Raw genomic sequence first — 19,263 nt, 5'->3', positions numbered from 1 at the left:
CCCTGGCCCGCTTCATGAGTTATTTTATCTACATAGTCTTGGTGTCTTAAACAGTTTTCTTATTTGTGAAACAACAGTACTTCTCTATTTCATGGATGTGTTGAGGATAAAGTATTACAGTGTTGGGCATTATTTTGGGTATGTAAAAGAGATGGCTAAAAGAAGCAGAGTGATGTGATTATAGCACAGGTTTGAGAATCAGGTGTCTTGTTTAATTGTAGTAAATTATTTTGTTGATACTCTGTTCTCTCATAAGTAAGGATGAGGGTTTTGGAGGGGGCATCTCTATACCTGGTGGATATATGTCTTTTAAAGATGGATTTTTTAAATGTCTCAGTGTATGTTTCAATTTCAAGTTGGATTCTCCTTTACCCTGAAGTCATGGCAAAACCTGCTAAATTAAACTTTTGGGTTAGATGTGCAAGTCAGTTTAAAAGGTGGCGTCATTTGTGCTTCTTCAGCTACATAGAATGAGCCAGACTGTATGCTAATACAGGAGTACCTTTGTTTCAAAAGAAACTGCATCTTTTTCAGGCTGTTGTTTCTCTACACCCCCTGTGAGTGCATCCATCTCATGGTGTATGGGTGCTCCCTGGTAGGGACTGCAAGTGTTTCTTCTTGAAGTGTTCATTGGCAGAAAGTTGAATCAGCCTCCATACTTAACCTCTTCTCCTAGTTAAGGATAATTTGTTACTCATGTGGTTGTTTATAGTTGCAATAATATCAACACTTAGTTTACGGTTGGTTAGCAAAACGAATAGTAGAGTGAGCCTATGCTGAGGCAAAGATTGTCAGTTGTCATTCTAGAAGATAATTTCTTTTCTACTTCAAGAGAATTACAAACATAATTATCTGAACTGTTTTGGAAAGAACAAAGCTAGGTTCCATTATGCAGTGTGTAAGTCAGTTGCAAAACAATATGCAGAAATCTTAGATAGCAAAGACTGAAATGTTCTCATATAAAAATCTGAGACTGACATTAAATTTAGCTGGCTTTGAAAGGCTAGAGCTTTTTTCTTTTTTTTTTTTTTTTTTTTTGGTTTTTCATAAAATCTAAACAGTGTCCCTTCAATGTTCCACAAAGGTTACAACAATTTTATTTCTTTTCTGTTTTTCCTCAGAAAGTCATGCTTTACAAGAGCAGGTATCAATCTCTCTTGCTTGCAGGGAAAGGGATTAAAGCTCCAAGTTGACTTCTTAGAGTCAATCTATTTTTCTGGTACTGGCAAGTGAAAACCAGAAAATTAGCCTGAGAGGAAAAATACTATCCTTAAAGTCAGTATCATGATAGTATATAATGGAAGCAGCAGATGTCAGTACTGACTGGGTTTTTTTTGTTGTCGGTTTAAACAAGTGGGTAGATGATATCCTTGTTCTAACACCGACTTAGGTAGTTGTATTGATTTACTGCCTTGGTGCAGAATGAAATAATGCCTGAAATTAGGAGGCAGAAGTGCCAACACTGTCAGGCCTTGAATGAGCACCAACACAGTGATACCAGGAGGCTTAATCCATCTATCTGTGTTTTTCTTTACCCGTCAGGAAAAGCACCTCCCCATCCCTCCCATCCTCCTGACTGCAGAAGCAGTTTGGACTCATGTGGAAATAACAGGTTTGGTTTATTGTCCTGTTCTGGCTGTGGTGACCAAGCACTGGGACTGAATGTCAGTCACCCCTGGACAGCCCCAAGTACGTGACTTGCATATCTTTTTTGATCTTTCTTGACCCTCCTTTTTCCTGCCTTTGTACCTACCTTTCTCTGCCCCAGTCTCCTCCCAAATAAAAAACTTGCCCATAGTTACTTTTCCCTATTGGTCCCAGTTTTGCTACATTCATACCAAACTTGATATTCTACAGGGCAATGTTACCTGTGAGAGGTGCAAGCAGCTGCACTCTGACTTCCCACCATTGCCAGCACCATCTTGACAATTAAAGACAGTACAGCATGTGCATAGTAAAGCCCTTAAAAGCAATAATGCTAGTAAGACTAGCAGTCAACATAGAAAGTCTGGTTCTGTAGTCTTTACAGTGCATATGATACCTCCCTGGGCACAAGACTGTGGGATGTTGGTAGCTAGATGGAAGACTGTTACTGCTTCACTGGGCTCCTGCTGGTGGAGAGAGCCCTTTTCTTGCCTGTAGATTCAGCTCCATGGGCTGTGCTGGATCTGATTGCTCTCCTGCAGGTTTTGGTGATCTGCTTCAGTGGTCCACTCCATAGGTAGGTCTGTGGTACTGGCTAAGTCACACCACGGTCAGTTCCAGTTCAATACCATATAGGCAGTCCTTGTTATACCTTCATTTGCAAGGTTTTGGGCAACTTGGAGTACTTTTTTCCAGTCTTGTCAGTGCTATCCTTCCAAAGCACCCATTCATTTATCATGAACCATTGTCCAGGTTTTACTGGGGCTCTACACTGAAACACAGGGGTTGCTGTAGCCACCCTTCCTAGTAGTTTCCCAATCCAACCCAGACTAGATTCTCCTTATGTAAACAATTGGCAGCCTGAAACCAGGATCCCAGATGAGTATGTACCTCCAAAATTTTCCAATGTATTACCCAATCCTAGGTACTTCCTCCCTGTACACCCAGATGCAGGAGTTATGGATTGATCCAGTATCCAGACCCTACCCCTTGCAGTCAAAATGACTAGACTACCATTTTACAACTTTCCCTCTGAGGAGCCTAGCCCTTCCAACGCCCATCTACAAGAAGGGTCAGAAGTACGATCCAGGGAACTATAGGCCTGTCAGCCTGACCTCGGTGCCAGGCAAGGTGATGGAACAGATCATCCTGAGTGCCATTACACGGCACATGCAGGACAGTCGGGGCATCGGGGCCAGCCAACATGGATTCATGAAAGGCAGGTCCTGCTCGACCAACCTGGTCTCCTTCTATGACCAAGTGACCCGCTTAGTAGATGAGGGCAGGGCTGTGGATGTAGTCTATCTAGACTTCAGTAAGGCATTCGACACTGTCTCCCACAGCATCCTCCTAGACAAACTGGCTGCCCGGGGCTTGGATGGGTGGACTCTTAAATGGGTTAAAAACTGGCTGGATGGCCGAGCCCAGAGAGTGGTGGTGAATGGGGCAAAGTCCAACTGGCGGCCGGTCACTAGCGGTGTTCCGCAGGGCTCAGTTCTGGGGCCGGTGCTGTTCAATATCTTTATAGATGATCTAGATGTAGGGATTGAGTGCACCCTCAGCAAATTTGCAGATGACACCAAGCTGGGTGGGAGTGTCGATCTGCTGGAGGGTAGGAAGGCCCTACAGAGGGATCTGGACAGGTTAGATAGATGGGCCGAGACCAACGGCATGCGGTTCAACAAGAACAAGTGCCGGGTCTTACACTTCGGCCACAACAACCCCATGCAGCGCTACAGGCTGGGGGAAGAGTGGTTAGAAAGCGGCCTGGTGGAAAGAGACCTGGGGGTGCTGATCGACAGCGGGCTAAACATGAGCCAGCAGTGTGCCCAGGTGGCCAAGAAGGCCAATGGCATCCTGGCCTCTATTAGGAATAGTGTAGCCAGCCGGTCTAGGGAAGTGATCGTCCCTGTGTACTCGGCACTGGTGAGGCCGCATCTTGAATACTGTGTCCAGTTCTGGGCCCCGCACTTCAAGAAAGATGTTGAGGTGTTGGAGCGAGTCCAGAGGAGGGCGACCAAGCTGGTGAAGGGTCTGGAGGGTCTGACCTACGAGGAACAGCTGAGGGAGCTGGGGTTGTTTAGCCTGGAGAAGAGGAGGCTCAGAGGTGACCTTATTGCAGTCTACAACTACCTGAAGGGAGGTTGTAGTGAAGTGGGAGTTGGCCTCTTCTCCCAGGCAACTAGCAATAGGACAAGAGGGCACAGCCTCAAGCTTCGCCAGGGGAGGTTCAGGTTGGACATTAGGAAGAATTTCTTTACAGAAAGGGTTATTAGACATTGGAACGGGCTGCCCAGGGAGGTGGTGGAGTCACCATCTCTGGATGTGTTTAAGAAAAGACTGGACATGGCACTTAGTGCCATGGTCTAGTTGACAGGGTGGTGTCAGGGCAATGGTTGGACTCGATGATCCCTGAGGTCTCTTCCAATCTGATTGATTCTGTGATTCTGTGATCTCCTAAATATCCATCAGTTTCAGGGCGCTTCAGGTGGACTCTAGTCCACTGCCCTTGCCAACTCAAATAGCACAAGAATACCACAAGCAACACTGTTCTTACTAAAATCAGCAATGATATTAATGTGATTGTCCTTATGTTGCAGACTTGGAATAACCTTAAAATTAGGCTTTTCCTCCCTGGAGGTTTTTACAATTTTGAGAGTTTAACCTGCAGCAACCACGGCTAGCTTCTGTCTTTTAGGGAAAGTAGAGACATGGATATGTAGAACTAAATCTGAGTAAGGGCGTAATACAGAGAGAGTCACTAATCTGTCTTTCAGAGAAGTATATGGTGAACACCACATCTCCTTTTAAAATAAAACAGCTGACAACCTTAAATAGAAAAGAAAAGATGATAATGACTATGAGATGATTTTGATGATTTTTGAACAGTGCTTTGTCTCACTGTAAAATGATGTTTATTTAGGGAATGTGCTGTACAGGAGCTTCGACGCCAGAATCGTACAATCTCATATCAGTTAAGCTCTACGTTAAGAACATCATCACCTGAACATTCCCATCATCGATCTCCTGATTGGTCTCTGGACTGGCCCCTGGAAGGATAAGTGGTTCAACAACATTTAAGTTCCAAACACTGAGGGGGGGAAAAATAATAAAAGGATGAACTCTGATATTTCTTGTTGAAACACTGACTGAACTTCATGGAAATACATTGCTCCAAGAAAAGTTAGAAGAAGATTCAGGACCACAATCTTTTGATGATGCTCCTTTTATTTTGTTTTATTGAGCGGTATCAAAACTGTATGGTTAATAGCAACTACTTGCACTAGGATGCTATAGTCATAAATTCTTCGAAGAGCAATAGAAATAATGCTACAGAACATCTCTACTTGACTTGCCACCATTTTGTGCAGGTGCAGATGTAAATATTTTCATTTTTCCTGCATAAAAGCTCTTCACTCTCCAGCCTTTCTTCTTTGAGTAGTTTTCAGAATAGTTTTTACTCTATATATGAGCATTTTTTACAAGAAACACAAATGCATTCTAAAAGTCTTCAAATATTTCTAACCCTGAAGAGGAGCAAGCCCAGCTTTCCTTTTAACGATCAGTGAAATGGAGCCTCCACACTATGCAGCTACTCCCCTGTTGGTTTCAGTCTCAGCTTAGTTTCCTATTTGGTAGCTGCATGTTTCTTGCATCACACTTATTTTGGTAGATTGATGGCAGCATGCATTAAAAAAACTTGCCAGTTGAGGGGGGGAAAAGTCTCAATTAATGACTTGCAGGAAATAATTTCTGCTTTTGAGGTGGTTATGTACTTCCAAGATGAATCTTGTTAATACTTTGTTAGCTGAGATTATTACCTTTGGCACTTGATTACAGAATCACAGAATCACAGAATCACAGAATCAATCAGGTTGGAAGAGACCTCTGGGATCATCGGCTCCAACCATTGCCCTGACACGACCATGTCAGCTAGACCATGGCACTAAGTGCCATGTCCAGTCTTTTCTTAAACACATCCAGAGATGCTGACTCTACGACCTCCCTGGGCAGCCCATTCCAATGTCTAATGACCCTTTCTGAGAAGAAATGCTTCCTAATGTCCAACCTGAACCTCCCCTGGCGAAGCTTGAGGCTATGTCCTCTTGTCCTATTGCTAGTTGCCTGGGAGAAGAGGCTAACTCAGTCTTTGTTCTCAAAGGCTCCTCTAAGTACATAGGTCCTAAGAATATGAGACAAGTTTCCTTGGGTCAGTGAGCTGATTCTGGTGCACTTAGTAGAAAACACAGCTGTGCAAGACAGTGGTTTTGTAGCTATTGCCAGTCCTTGATAGCAAGTACAGGGAATCTTCATTCCTCTGATAGAACTGTGTCCACTCCTCCTTCGTCCAAGTATGGCATACCTCTTAAATTTGTTGAAATAAGCATTGTATCATTTGGAATGGTTTAATTTACTTTTAATTATCATAACACTTTCTTCTATTTTTGATATCATAAAAGAAAAGAAGGATCAATCCATGTAGTCGTCACACTGATACTAATGGTTATGGTGCTTTTTCTATTTGTATCGCTCCCTTTTTAGGGTGATAGAATTCCTTTCTAATTAGTAAACTTCTGGCTAAATACCAAATCAAGACTAATCTTCTACAAACTAGGTTATGAATTCATCTCCTTTCTTGTTTGCTTTTGGGGTTTTGTGGGGGTTTTTTGTTTGTTTGTTTGTTTTTTGTTTGTTTGTTTGGTTTTTTTTCTCCTGGCTGGCTTTATGTGGCTTTTGCACATTCCTAGGGAACAACGAGTTTAAGTAAGGACTAAAAATTAAATATGTGAGCCAGGTATAAATACTTTGTTTGCTTAAAATCTTCAGCTGGTTTAAGCTAAATCTTTCTCAATTAAATCAATGTAGCTTTTGAGTGCAAATGAACTTGATTTTTTTTCTGCTGAATTATTTTCCATTTTTCAGTGCTCAAGATACTAATATAATTCATAACTTTTTTCCTCATCCAGCTCTTTGTTATACTTTTTTGGCTAAGTGGGAAGAACTAGGTTGCTCCACACTGACTTACTCATTTATTTATACTAAATGGTTTGGGATTGTTTTCATTAAAAAAAAAACCTGTGCAATAAAAACTGAAACTTTGGCAGTCTGTGCTATGTTTTAAAAGCATATCTGGAAAGAATTTATCAGGTTTGTGTAGGGTAGTGATACAGATACAGTAGCCATAAAACAGCCAACAGCCTATTTGATAAGGCTCTCCTGAGATAGATAGAGCAGAGATCTGAATCTGGATCTGTCTGCTTTAAGTGATTTATATTTGATTTACCTATGTCTGGGTGAGTGCTCTAATGTCCAGAATACTAAAGTTCTTGATAAACTTTATATCAAGAACTTAGAGTCTGTATCAAGAAAAAGACAGAATAGTAGAAATGTCTGAAATGTTTATGAATGAACTCATTTCCCTCCCAGCTAACTCTAGAAAGATTCAGGAAAATTCATTGAGACCAGAACGAAAGAAAAAACCATGTAAAATATGGCCTGAGAGTAAAAGCAATAATATTAATGCAGATATTTGGGTGTGATCATCAGCAGAATCACAGAATTAAGACTTTTAAAACAGATATATGGGGAATTGATGAAACATGGTCTAGGTGTACGTTCTTGTTGGATTTAAACCAGAATACTACTACAAATAGTCCTCCAGGAGGTGAAATTTCATTTTTCAGTTGCTTGAAGACAAGTTACCAGGGATTGAAACACAACTACTCATTGGTAGAGAGGCTTCTTCCACAGCTGATATCTGACTCTGCAGTACATGAAGTATACTGAGATAGCGGTGCTGGAATCACCGTTAATACCCTTCCTCCTCTCCAGTGTTTTGGTGCTATTTTAGCAGACAGACTGTGATGGGACATGTGACAGGCAGTCACCTTTTTATTTTATTGAGAGTGTGATATCAGAAGTAAATTGGACAGGATTCTTCCATCTTTCTCTCTGTCTTTATTGCACCAGACTCATTGTTTCAGTAAAGTGAAAAGGATATGTCTTGTAGTTTGTCTTGCAGACCTTGTGGAAAAGACCTTTTCTGTCTGATTTCCTTAAGTGATAGGAGTCCAAAGTTTGCCTTTCACTTCAAAGAGCATTATAGCACTTTTGTACAATACAATCTAATCCTTCAAATGATCTGGATTGACTGTTGAAGAGACTGGGAAGCCTGCTCAAAGTGCTTTCAGAATCAAATTCTTAAAATTTTGCACATGGAAACATCAGAATATATTTCTATATTCACTGAACGTGAAACAAATTAAATTTCTTTCTAGGAATTCTCGTTTCAAGGACTTACAATGGTATATTCACAATGGCTTGTGAAGACTCTGCACACCATCTGGAGAGTTAGAGTTCACGTTTAATGCTCATTTGATTATCATTTAGAATCATATAATAGAATGGTTTGGGTTGGAAGGGACCGTAAAGATCATCTAGTTCCAACCCCCCTGCCATGGACAGGGACACCTTTCCACTAGACCAGGTTGCTCAAAGCCTCATTTCAATCTGTCCTTAAACACTGCCAGGGAGGGGGCAGACACAACTTCTCTGGGCAACCTGTGCCAGTGTCTCACTACCCTCACTGTAAAGAATTTCTTCCTCAGATCTAATCTAAATCTACCCTCTTTCAGTTTAAAACCATTCCCCCTCGTCCTATCACTACTTGCCCTTGTAAAAAGTCCCTCTCCAGCTTTCCTGTAGGCCCCCTTCAGGTACTGGAAGGCTGCTATAAGGTCTCCCCAGAGACTTCTCTTTTTGCCCTGCTGAATGCTAAATTTCATTAAATCTATTTCACAAATGCTTGCACAGGTTTTTCATCACTCTTAGATGAAGAAATCAGTCTAGATAGCTTCCTCGCCCACCCTTCTCCCAGCTCTTGTGTTACTGTGTGAGATGGCCCATCACAGTAAACAGAAAAAAAATGCAAGTTCCATTGACTTTCTGACAGTGTGCTTTTGTTTTGAAAGTGTGCATATATAACTGAAAAAAAAGAAGGAAAATAACAATGTGAAACTTTATGGGGGAAAAGGTGTCTGTAGTCAGCTGTTATGATTTGGATGTATTTTTGCTGAACTATGTGAGTATTATGCTTGAGAGAATGCTGTGCCATCTCAAGATAGGAGGAGTTGGGGTTTTTCCTGCCCCCCCTTCAAACCTGACTGACATTAATTTGGATAAATAAGATAGTAGTGCTAGCAGATACCAGTGTTTCGATACCCATCTATGAAGATACATATTTTTTTTGCATGTTTCCATACATACTGGAAGTGTGTTCAAAGTCTAAGAATTTTATTAAAACTGCATGAAGTTGCTACTTAGAGTTCTTTAATATGAGTGAGTACTGTTTGGTGATAGTTATTGGCTTGCTCAGAATTTCTGCACTTTATAACATTTGTCTATGTTCTGTATTCTTACACTTTAAATTCCCCTCCCTGGCAGTGTTCAAGGCCAGGTTGGATGGGGCTTGGAGCAACCTGGTCTAGTGGAAAGGTGTCCCTGCCTGTGGCAGGGAGGTTGGAACTAGATGATCTTTAAGGTCCCTTCCAACCCAAACCATTCTGTGATTCTATGAAATGCAAGAGAAAATGTAAAATTATCTCCTATAAATCATGTGGGAAATCTATACTTATGTATTTGGAAATAGAGAAGTAATTCCTGTTCAATTCATTTAAATTATCCATTTTTTAAATAGATGCATCCTTCTTGCTATCTTCATAAAATAATTTTAATAGAGGTCTCCAGTTTATTTTTGAAAGCAAAGGCACGTGGGTCATGATAATGGTCTAAACGTACATCTCACACGTATGTTCCTTCATATGAATTTGGTTTGTGATAACCTGACTACTAAACATTAACATTCATATTTGAGTAATGACTAAAGACAGCATAACCCATATGAATGCTCCTAACTGCCATTTAAAACCTGTTGATACGAGCTGTAGCTATGATTCTATGTTGCTTTTTAGGAACAAGTAGCCTTAAAAAGCCTGTAAAAGTATTTTGATGAATAATGTAAAAAAAAAAGTAAAATATATACCTGTAACATAAATTCTAGGATTATCTTCCATAAGAGCAACAATATTTTTCAGTACAGGTGACTTGATTTTAATTTGTACATCCTGATTCTTCATTCTTTATTTGACGGACAGCCACAGAAGTCATCTCAGCAGGCACCAGTGTTAATGAGACTACTTGCAAGGAATAAAGACTGTAGGATCACACATAATGATATTAACCATTTCCACATTATGCAGTTATTAAAAGGCATATTGTACACTTTTCCCAGATGAGAGAAGTTGATCATCTCATGATCCCAGAAGATGAGAAAGCCGTTGTTTTGCAATCATATTGCCTTATTGATTTTTTAGAAGATGACCACAAAAAAGTTTGAGAAATGTGATCTTAGTCTATAAAACTAATAGCCTATCATTTAGAAGATGAGGAGGAGAGATTAGATAAACATAAAATAGATAAAACTGAGTTCTTTTTGGGAGCAGATATACTGTGCAGAGGCCCATGTCTTAAGCAATTTGAACTTTAAAATTCTTCTCTTAAGTAGAGAGGATTAAGGGAATATGAGATTATAAATATCAAGATGTAATAAACTTGCTTTTTGTAGAGTACTCTGTTAAAGTAATAGCCTTTATTATTAGGGTTAGCTGTTGTTTAGAAAACATTACGGAAATGAGAACCCTGTTTTTCTGCAGGCAAATTGCAAAGGGATTGTCAGGTCATGGATGGGGTCAAAGGAACTTATGTCAGTGCTGATGGGATATAGACTTCAAGTGACTTCTGACAGCAGTTAGTTGCTATGTAATTATTGATGGTTAAAAAAATAGTGAGTATATTCAGAGCGCAATATCAATTTAGTGGAAACTTCTCCCCTACATCTGACCTAATGCAAAGTCAGAAAATGAAAGAAAAAATGAAGGAATTAACTGAATTTGCTGAATTTTGCAAATAATACCTTTTAGTTTAACAAAAAAAGCTGCTTGTTGGCAATGTCTGTAGTAATAGCCTAAGAGGACTTGAACAGTGTTTGTTGGTTGGGAATTGTATGTACTGCTCCAATAGCACATTCTAAAAACCTTTGGACCATTGCTGAATATGAAACTTTGCTTCATCCTTAAGTAAAGACAGATAATGAGCTCAGAGTATATTTGCAGTTCTTTACTTTTGGTTGCAAACTCTAATCTGTAACACACCTTAATTTTTTTCAAAAACCAGGAAGTACTATTGAATATGTCCAAACTGAAATGTGTTACACACTTTGTGATAGTAGCCATTTCCTTATAATGTGGGTTACTCATGGTAACAACAATCATGAGTAAAAACATTCTCCTGTTGTTGCTTATTACAGAATTTTGGTTGGAAATAAACAGACACCAAAAATCTATTTATCATTTTGTTTGCATTTGTGACACTTATTTGTAACTGTGAACAATGCTATACTTGATTTTGATACATTTTTAATTGCCTTTTACTACCTATTTTTACATATGCAAACCTGCAAATATGATTTGTGGTTTTATATGAAACAAGAGCATGTTAAACTTGTCCTCAGCTACTGTGTGATGATCTAAAATTATCTGGTTTGCATAGCAAAGAATCCTATAGTATTTTAAAAAGTATTCATGCTCTTCTGCAGCAATATTCTTCTAATTTCTAGCCACTGGTTATGGAGTTGTTTCCAACTGATTTTGCTTACCCATGGCCACGGGAACTGTCACCATTAATCAGGAGGTATTTTACTTGAGCCTAACTGGTTTACAGGGTTTGTATTGGAAAAAATTCAGTGCCTCTGGTATCCTCACTCCTTAGTCTCTTTTTCTTCATCCTAGAAGAAACAGGAGCTACTATGCATGCAGAACAGTATCTCCATTACTGGTATAGTCCTACCAAGGAGGAAGAATTCATTGTGTGTGGCTGGGTAGAAGTATTTCACTGCTTTTTGTAAAATCTATGCAAGCAACCTTTCAGCAGCATTTGGATCCATGTATCTGTGCGATTTATCCTGCTATTTCCACTCAAACCAGATTTTTTTTCTTTCAGCCACTAATAAAGCTTGGAACTTTAGCAACATGTAATCGGAGTTAAGATTCTGCTGTCAATGTTAAAGCAAGTGGTTTTAGTTTTTGACCAGGAAGAACGCTCATGGGTGTAGGGTACTCTCTGGTAGTACTAGAGCAGAGTTTTGTAGTTTGTCCCCTTCCTTTCTTCTGAGAGCAACTAATCCAGTTGGTATCAGTGTAGGCTGTAGAGTATTCGAGAGCCACATGGCTATCAGCATCACATATACTTTAGCAGCTCTGTTACTCGCTTGCTTTTGTGTATTTATTTACTCTGACTTTGATATTAGATGATCTTAAATGATACAACAGAATGCATATAAATTTAGTATATATGTAATATTTAACTAGTTTATTTGCATTAGCTCCTCTTTCCAAGTCTTAGTGATTTCAGTATGAACAGCCTTGAAACAAGGAATACAAGTTCATTTACTGATACAGACTGGGGTGTCTGTAAAAAAGTGTGATCTTTTCATAAAAGAAGCAAGAGGGGTTTTTTTTAATGTATCTTGCACTCTTAATGATCTTTCCTCTGATCCACTGAACCTTCATATCAATTTCCAGCAGAGGGAGTATGAGAAATGAAGATGAATGAATCATGCATAGCTGTTGTGGCATTAACATACACAGTTATCTGAACACGTGGAAAGATATTTCACAGTTGGTTTTACATTTTTGACACTTCCTATACAGAAGACAAATAGCTTGATAAGATGGATAAAATTTTCATGTGACTTGACTTAGATTATGTCAAAACATACACCCTCATTTCATGACATTGATCACATTTTTTATTAATAAAGTTTGAAGAAACAAAGTTTGCTCACCATTAAAACACTACGTATAAGACATGGCCTGAAATGATGTTTCTATCCAATGGATTTTTTTGACCTGACTCCCTAATATATTGCAATTTGATTTTTCTCTAGGCTGTCCCACATTTGACATTTATTAAAATCCATGGAGCAGTTTAATCATTTATTTCAGCAGATGCAAAAGTCCAAGCTTAGTTTTAAGTTACCTAGCTTGTGCTTCTCATGTACACTGTCTTTTCAGTGGTTTTATTTCCTGAGGTGGGAGAAGAACAAACACACTTTTTATCTTGAATGCAGCCTACACCCAAGCAATTATATAGAGTACACAAAGTAGAAAACTTCTTTGTTGTCAGAGCTGCAGTGCAACCTAGCAGCAGAACAATGTGCTTCTCAGATTTGCTTTACACAAGGGTATGTCTTTCCTGCACACTGTAATATTTTATAAAATTACTGTTGCCAGAATAGCATATGCATTTTTAAAACAATGCTACTTAACAGAAATAAACCCTATAATTGATTTTTTTTGACCCACAGTGGCTGCTCTAGAAGTAATGTTGAAATAATTTCATTCTAAGACTGAGCATGCACCAGTTTTCCATTTTCATTTCTGCTCCCCTTACTACTGCCCTAAGAAACAAGCAAGCCCCATAGCAGTTTTCATTCTAACACTTTTACCTTGGACTGCGAAGCAATGTAGTGTGGTGTTTGTTATTTTTTTCAGGCAACACTTGTATTGTCTTGCAAAACTGCTGTCCTGAGACTCACTGGCTTTACACCAGAGAGACTTGTTACAGAGACAAAAACGTGCTTATGCTGAAAACGAGAACTCACAAGTCTGAGAGGAATTTATTGAAACAGATGCTGAAGTGGGAAACTACTCCGTCGATGCTATTTTTGTCAACTCTTCCAGCCAATTCTTCCAGCCTTCCTTTCTTGCCTCTTGCATGAAAACTAAGCTTCAAATATTCTATTTAAATATCCAAATGTACTACCATTCACAGCTGCAAGCAACTTCAGCTAGAGCCTTTCACTCTGATACCCCTGTAAGGATCTTGACTGATGTTTAATTTGGGTCTGACCTGCTTTTACCAGATGTACCTACTGACTGTAGCTACGTGCTGCAATCACCCCGCCAACTCCAACAGTCTTTAACTCACTTGAGAAAAAACCTGGAGAGGGCCAGTTGTTACCTTAAACCACTGAGGGCAGGCGAAGGACAAAGAAAAGCCAAGGCAGAATGCGCCAGCGGTGAAATAGCTCTTTTACGATTGCTGGTCTGCTCTCTCCTCCTCAGCCCCGCGTACCTCAGGGACCGGGCCGCGGCCGGTCTCTTCCCAACGCCGGCCCGAGGCGGGGGCCTGGGCTGCGTTGGCTGCCGTGCCCTTTACCTGAGCGCCGCACCCCGCCCGCCGCCCGGGCAGCGCTGCCGCCTTGCCTCGCCTTTGGCCCCGCGGCTGCGGGCGGGTCCTGCGCCGCAGGTGGCTGCCGGGCCCTCCGGGGAGGAGTGAGGCAGGGCTGCGGGCAGGTGCCTGCAGGTCAGCGGCTCTGGCGCGGCGCGCTCGGATGGGCCGGTGCCGCCTGACTCGCTCCCCATCGCCTCCCGGGCGCTGCCAGCCGCGGGCACCGCTCTCCTGCCGCCTGCGGGCTGCCGGTGTCCCGGGCTGCGCCGCGGCTGGCGGCGGAGAGCTGCCGCCTCGCTCCTCGCACGGGTCGCAGGTGACTGAAGGCAGCGCGGAGCCCCTCACGGAGCCCCGCCGCCGGCAGCGTGTAAGTTAGTCTCCCCGAGTCCCAGGCAAGCACGTCGCCGCGGAGCGCTGGGAGGTCTCGGCGGCCCCGCCGCTCCCTCTTACTGGCGGCCTCGCGGGGTGGGAGGCGAGGAAACGTGCCCGGAAGCGGCGGCAGATGCCCAAAGGTGGGCGCTGCCGGGGGCAGACTCGCTGCGGGCCGTTTGCTTCGGGCTTGGTCGGGGAAGTGCGAGCAGGCGGCAGAGCCGGGCGCCCGCGGGGTCTGCCTGCCTTTCAGCCCGCCCGCGGGGCCCCCCGCTGCCCCCCCCCCCGCCTCAGCCCGCCCGCCGGGATCCCCCTTCCTCTCAGCCCCGCCCCCGCCGGGACTTCACCGCCTGCCTCAGCCCGCCGGGAGCGGTGCAGAGGGGCGACGGTGTCCCCGCACGCCGGGTTGCTCTTGCCGGGCGTCGGGCCGAGGTGGCGGCGCGCTGGCGTTGGAGCCGTCGTGGCGGCTGGCGGCGGAGCGGTGCCCCGAGGGGTGGGGAGGCTGGCGGCCACCGCCGCGCCCGCCCGCCAGGCCGGGGGCACCCGAGGGCGCGGGAAGCGCAGGGCGGCCGGGAAGGCCGCTGGTTCCCGTTGTGTTCTGCGGGGCGTGTTTTTCAGAGAGTAGCGAAGGGAGACGCTTAAACCGAATCAAAATAGGCGTTTAATTGAGGGGCCGAAGGCGCATAGCGGGAAGACACGGGCGCCGGTTTCCATGTGCACAAAAGGCTCCTTCGCGATCGGGGTTTCGAGGTTTATCCAAGGTGTGAACAGGCTTGGGCTCCCACCGGCCCAGCGCCCCGCGGGAAGGCCGAGTTCAGCTGGCGGGCGGGTTTCCTTGCCCACAAAGGCCGGGCCTTTCCCTCTCCCCTTCCTCAAATGTCTCGCAAAACGTTAACTGATCTGGTGGTCTGAAATTCTCCCTAAACGTTACGACTTCTTCCCCTCTTTAATATATTTTTGGACACGAGACCTGAAATAGCACGAGTAATTTTTTCTCATTATTATATTATTAGCTTCTATTGACAAATATTCAATAAAGTGTATTGAATTTTAATTGCCGTTGATAGATCTTAGGTCACTGTATGGGAATCTCTTCAATTAAAAAAATTTTAAGATTGCAATGAAATTTTACTTGTGAAGACATCCGGCCAATTTTGCCAAATGATTAACTGAAAAAAACCCCATATATTTAATACCAATATAAACACTGATTATTTGCATATTTTCATGCTAGTTAAAAATGTACATTTTTCTATAGCTAGTTTAATTTTATTTAATTGAGGAACGGCTGAGGGAGCTGGGGTTGTTTAGCCTGGAGAAGAGGAGGCTCAGAGGTGACCTTATTGCAGTCTACAACTACCTGAAGGGAGGTTGTAGTGAAGGGGGAGTTGGCCTCTTCTCGCAGGCAACTAGTGATAGGACAAGAGGACATAGCCTCGAGCTTTGCCAGGGGAGGTTCAGGTTGGACATTAGAAGAATTTCTTTTCAGAAAGGGTTATTAGACATTGGAACGGGCTGCCCAGGGAGGTGGTGGAGTCACCATCTCTGGATGTGTTTAAGAAAAAACTGGACATGGCACTTAGTGCCATGGTCTAGTTGACAGGGTGGTGTCAGGGCACTGGTTGGAGTCGATGATCCCAGAGGTCTCTTCCAACCTGATTGATTCTGTGATTCTGGGATTCTGTAATTTGCATAAAATCATGCATGTCTTAGGCTTTATATGCATATAAATACCAAAGCAGTATAAATATCAGCTAGAAGCATGCAGTGGACTACACATTACATCCTTTGTCTGAAAGTAAATTGTTATTCCAAGTTGACACACACAAGATCTTCCAGAAGTTTTTCCTCTTCTCCTGTTTTTCCATTATAAATCTAACGTACCATAATTAGCTCTCATAAATCTTTCTTCAGCTGGACGTCATGTTCTCTACTCAGTGCTGCATATTCTCCTGTATTTGTCATCGTTAAAAAGTTCATTTGCTTTATCACTCACATATCATTCGCTTCCAAAAATAGTAACCATGCATCAAAGCCTGTTTGATGCTGATACAAGGCTGCATATAATTTTTGCACCAGAGTAATTTCTCATTCCTCGTATCGCCGTGCCAATAAACACTGGGGCACCAGTCCTTTTCCATGCAACATGATATGGATTGTTTTTATGTAAATTTTAAGTGGAAGCGAGCTCTCATCAGCAGTTTCTACAGGGCAAAGATTAGATTACAGAAGGAAAAAATCTAACATCATTACTGGCACTTGCCTTGTAGCTCTTTAATCATTGAAAGAAGGCAGTTTCATGGTAGGAGTTGGCTTAACATTAAAGGAAAGAGAGCAGGTGCATTTACCTCGATCCAGTGATGAAGTAGGAACTTTCTGTAGTTGTAGTGATGGGTAATTAATTTGTCTATGTACAGACGTCAGAGTTTATAGGCAGTAGATGGTCTTGTTTCTTTGCTTACATAATGACCTTGTGAACTTTACTTCTACTGTGTTTTTAATTAAAAATGTTTTCTTTACCATGAAGTATGCTTGTGGATGTATAATCTGATTCTTCTCTTGGGGAAAAAAATGTAACCTGTGCAGTAACTTTGCTGCCATAGTGTTACTTCTAATGTAGTGCACAGAGGGGCTTTTTCCAAGGGCATGTAGTGACAGGATGAGGGGGAACGGTTTTAAACTGAAAGAGGGTAGATTTAGATTAGGTATTAGGAAGAAATTCTTCACTGTGAGGGTGGTGAGACACTGGCACAGGTTGCCCCGAGAAGTTGTGGCTGCCCCCTCCCTGGCAGTGTTCAAGGCCAGGTTGGATGAGGTTTGGAACAACCTGCTCTAGTGGAAAGGTGTCCCTGCCTGTGGCAGGGGGGTTGGAACTAGACGATCTTTAAGGTCCCTTCCAACCCAAACCATTCTATGATTCTAGGAATATGAGTGCCTTCTGCCTGCCACTGAGATCTCCAGAGAAAGGGCCCCGCTCACGTGCGACCGGTAGCTGTACTGACATCTTCTGCTATATCCCTTCGTGAAGGGCATTAACTGCTGTAAGTTACTTGGCTGGCAGATTCGGTATTTATAGTCACGATGGAAGAGTACCAAAGAGGAGCAAAGAAAGAGCTCCATGATAGCAGGGACTGGCACTGAACTGTTACCGAGGGACTGAAAATATGATTAAATTATGGAAATGTCTCAGGCAAATATTTATTGCAGTAGCAAAGCTTCATTTCAGATTCAGCAGGACCAAAGTGAAATCATCGATGTTTAATGATGCAGAGACAAGTTCTCCCTGTGTTTGTGTGAACATTTAATAAATGGCCATTGCCTCATAGAGCATCCGGCCGTTCCACGCTTGGTTTCAGATGTGCGTTGCCAGCACAACCAGTCTCTGACTGGGGCACTATAACTAAACCACGTTGTGTATAGGGACCCTGCAGAGCACTCACTGTGCAGAAGGAAAAGGTGTCTCCTAAGTCTGTTTTTACTAGTGTCACAGATCTCTTGTCCAGTGCCTTGCACAGCTAGAGCGCATCAGTTATCTCACCCTCTGAGGTCTTGCTTCTGAACAGCAAGCACTGGCTTTGGCTCATTAAATGTAGTATAGATCCAGCAATGCACAATTAATATATGTTTTCAGATGCCTAAAAGTGCCTTTCTGAGACTGTAGGTGGTGATGAATTGAATGTGTCTGGTTTGTATCAGTCCAGAATACTGAAGGACATCCATTTGAACATGGAAATCTTTGTTGGAGGGCAGTAAAATGAAGGCTGTACATGCCAGGATTGTAACACACTCATATAGAAAAACCTACTTCATCTCCCAGCTCTGCATACTCTGAAAGAGAGTTAACAATCACAGGAGAGATGGAAATTCAATCATAAACCACTAAAATGTAATGTGTCCAAGGTATTAAGTACATAGTCTTCTCTTACTGAGATTTATGGTTCTGCATTATTAAAGAGAAAAGAGAGGCTGTGCAAAAAGGTCAGGGAAGGAGATCATTTAGTTACTCATTTTGTTATAGTGAAGTATCCATTCATGGACAAAATTGTCCCTTAAGGAAGATGGCTTTATCTGTACCGAAGCATTTCTGTAGATTGCTACTCATCCTAAAGTCAGCAGAATTCCCTCAAAGTTATGTTTCTCCATCCTTCAGCTTTGGGTGTGATAAGGTCGGGTCCTCTCAGTTTATGTTTTTGAACCAGCCAATACTGGCACAAGTCCCTGCCCAGCATCTTCTCAGTGTAGTATTGCAGCCTCTCTCACTCCATCACTCCCCATGAAGAGGGCTGAGCTAAGATATACTCATTAAATGTGTGTGATCTCATAGTGTGTTCTGATTGACGGAAAGATCTTTCTAATTCAGTATCAGATTAACATTTTGCCGGTAGATGTGGATAAAACAAAGTGCAATGTAAGAGGCAAGGGGGTCTTTGGCTGCTCTGAAATATGTTTAAAATGGAACATTTTAAAATAAAATATAAAAGCGAACAATGCAATCAGTACAGTAATTCTGGAGTACTTTAATTTTCAGTGCCTATAAAGTGTGAACATTGTGCGTTGTAGAATTCTGAGTGTAAAATGCCTACATCTGTTTGATGAATTATAACGTGGTGAAACTAAAAGCCTTAGCAGTTCAAAAACAAGTAATTGGGTCTGTCAGCACCTGGGAAAATACAGACAGCAGTCTGGGAGTACAGCATAAATATATTAGTAGATGTTTCTGCAAAAACAATCAGCAGCGATGTTATTAATGAAGCTGAGATTCAAATAATCATTGTCTTGATTTCAAGGGTAACATTTTATTGTGTTCATACCTTTTGCAAGTCCCGCTACTTCTGGTGCCCATATTCTGTATAGCCTCAGCTGAAGCCAACAAAATTCCTCTTGGCGGTAGTAGCTTATCCAGTAGTTGTAGGAATTTAACTAAAAGAAAACTGTCTTAAAGCCCTTTAAACAGCAGATGGT

General features: G+C 42.2%; 2 protein-coding genes across 2 annotated transcripts in view; both read left to right on the top strand.

Moving 5' to 3' along the window:
* Positions 1–4,706, top strand: part of TSGA10 (testis specific 10) — a gene marked incomplete at its 5' end in the record, with an annotated part of 29,967 nt that extends 25,261 nt beyond the window's left edge. Inside the window, 1 exon segment of the mRNA XM_068395290.1 lies at positions 4,568–4,706. Within this exon segment, the coding sequence (XP_068251391.1) occupies positions 4,568–4,706 (139 nt within the window).
* A 9,389-nt stretch (positions 4,707–14,095) lies between these two features.
* Positions 14,096–19,263, top strand: part of CRACDL (CRACD like) — a 73,627-nt gene continuing 68,459 nt past the window's right edge. Inside the window, 1 exon segment of the mRNA XM_068395289.1 lies at positions 14,096–14,303. Within this exon segment, the coding sequence (XP_068251390.1) occupies positions 14,096–14,303 (208 nt within the window).

The sequence above is a fragment of the Nyctibius grandis genome, chromosome 2 (assembly GCF_013368605.1).
Source record: "Nyctibius grandis isolate bNycGra1 chromosome 2, bNycGra1.pri, whole genome shotgun sequence".
Lineage (NCBI taxonomy): Eukaryota > Metazoa > Chordata > Aves > Nyctibiiformes > Nyctibiidae > Nyctibius > Nyctibius grandis.
The sequence above is the reverse complement of the archived record's forward strand: the minus strand, read 5'-3'. Positions and strand labels throughout refer to the sequence as shown.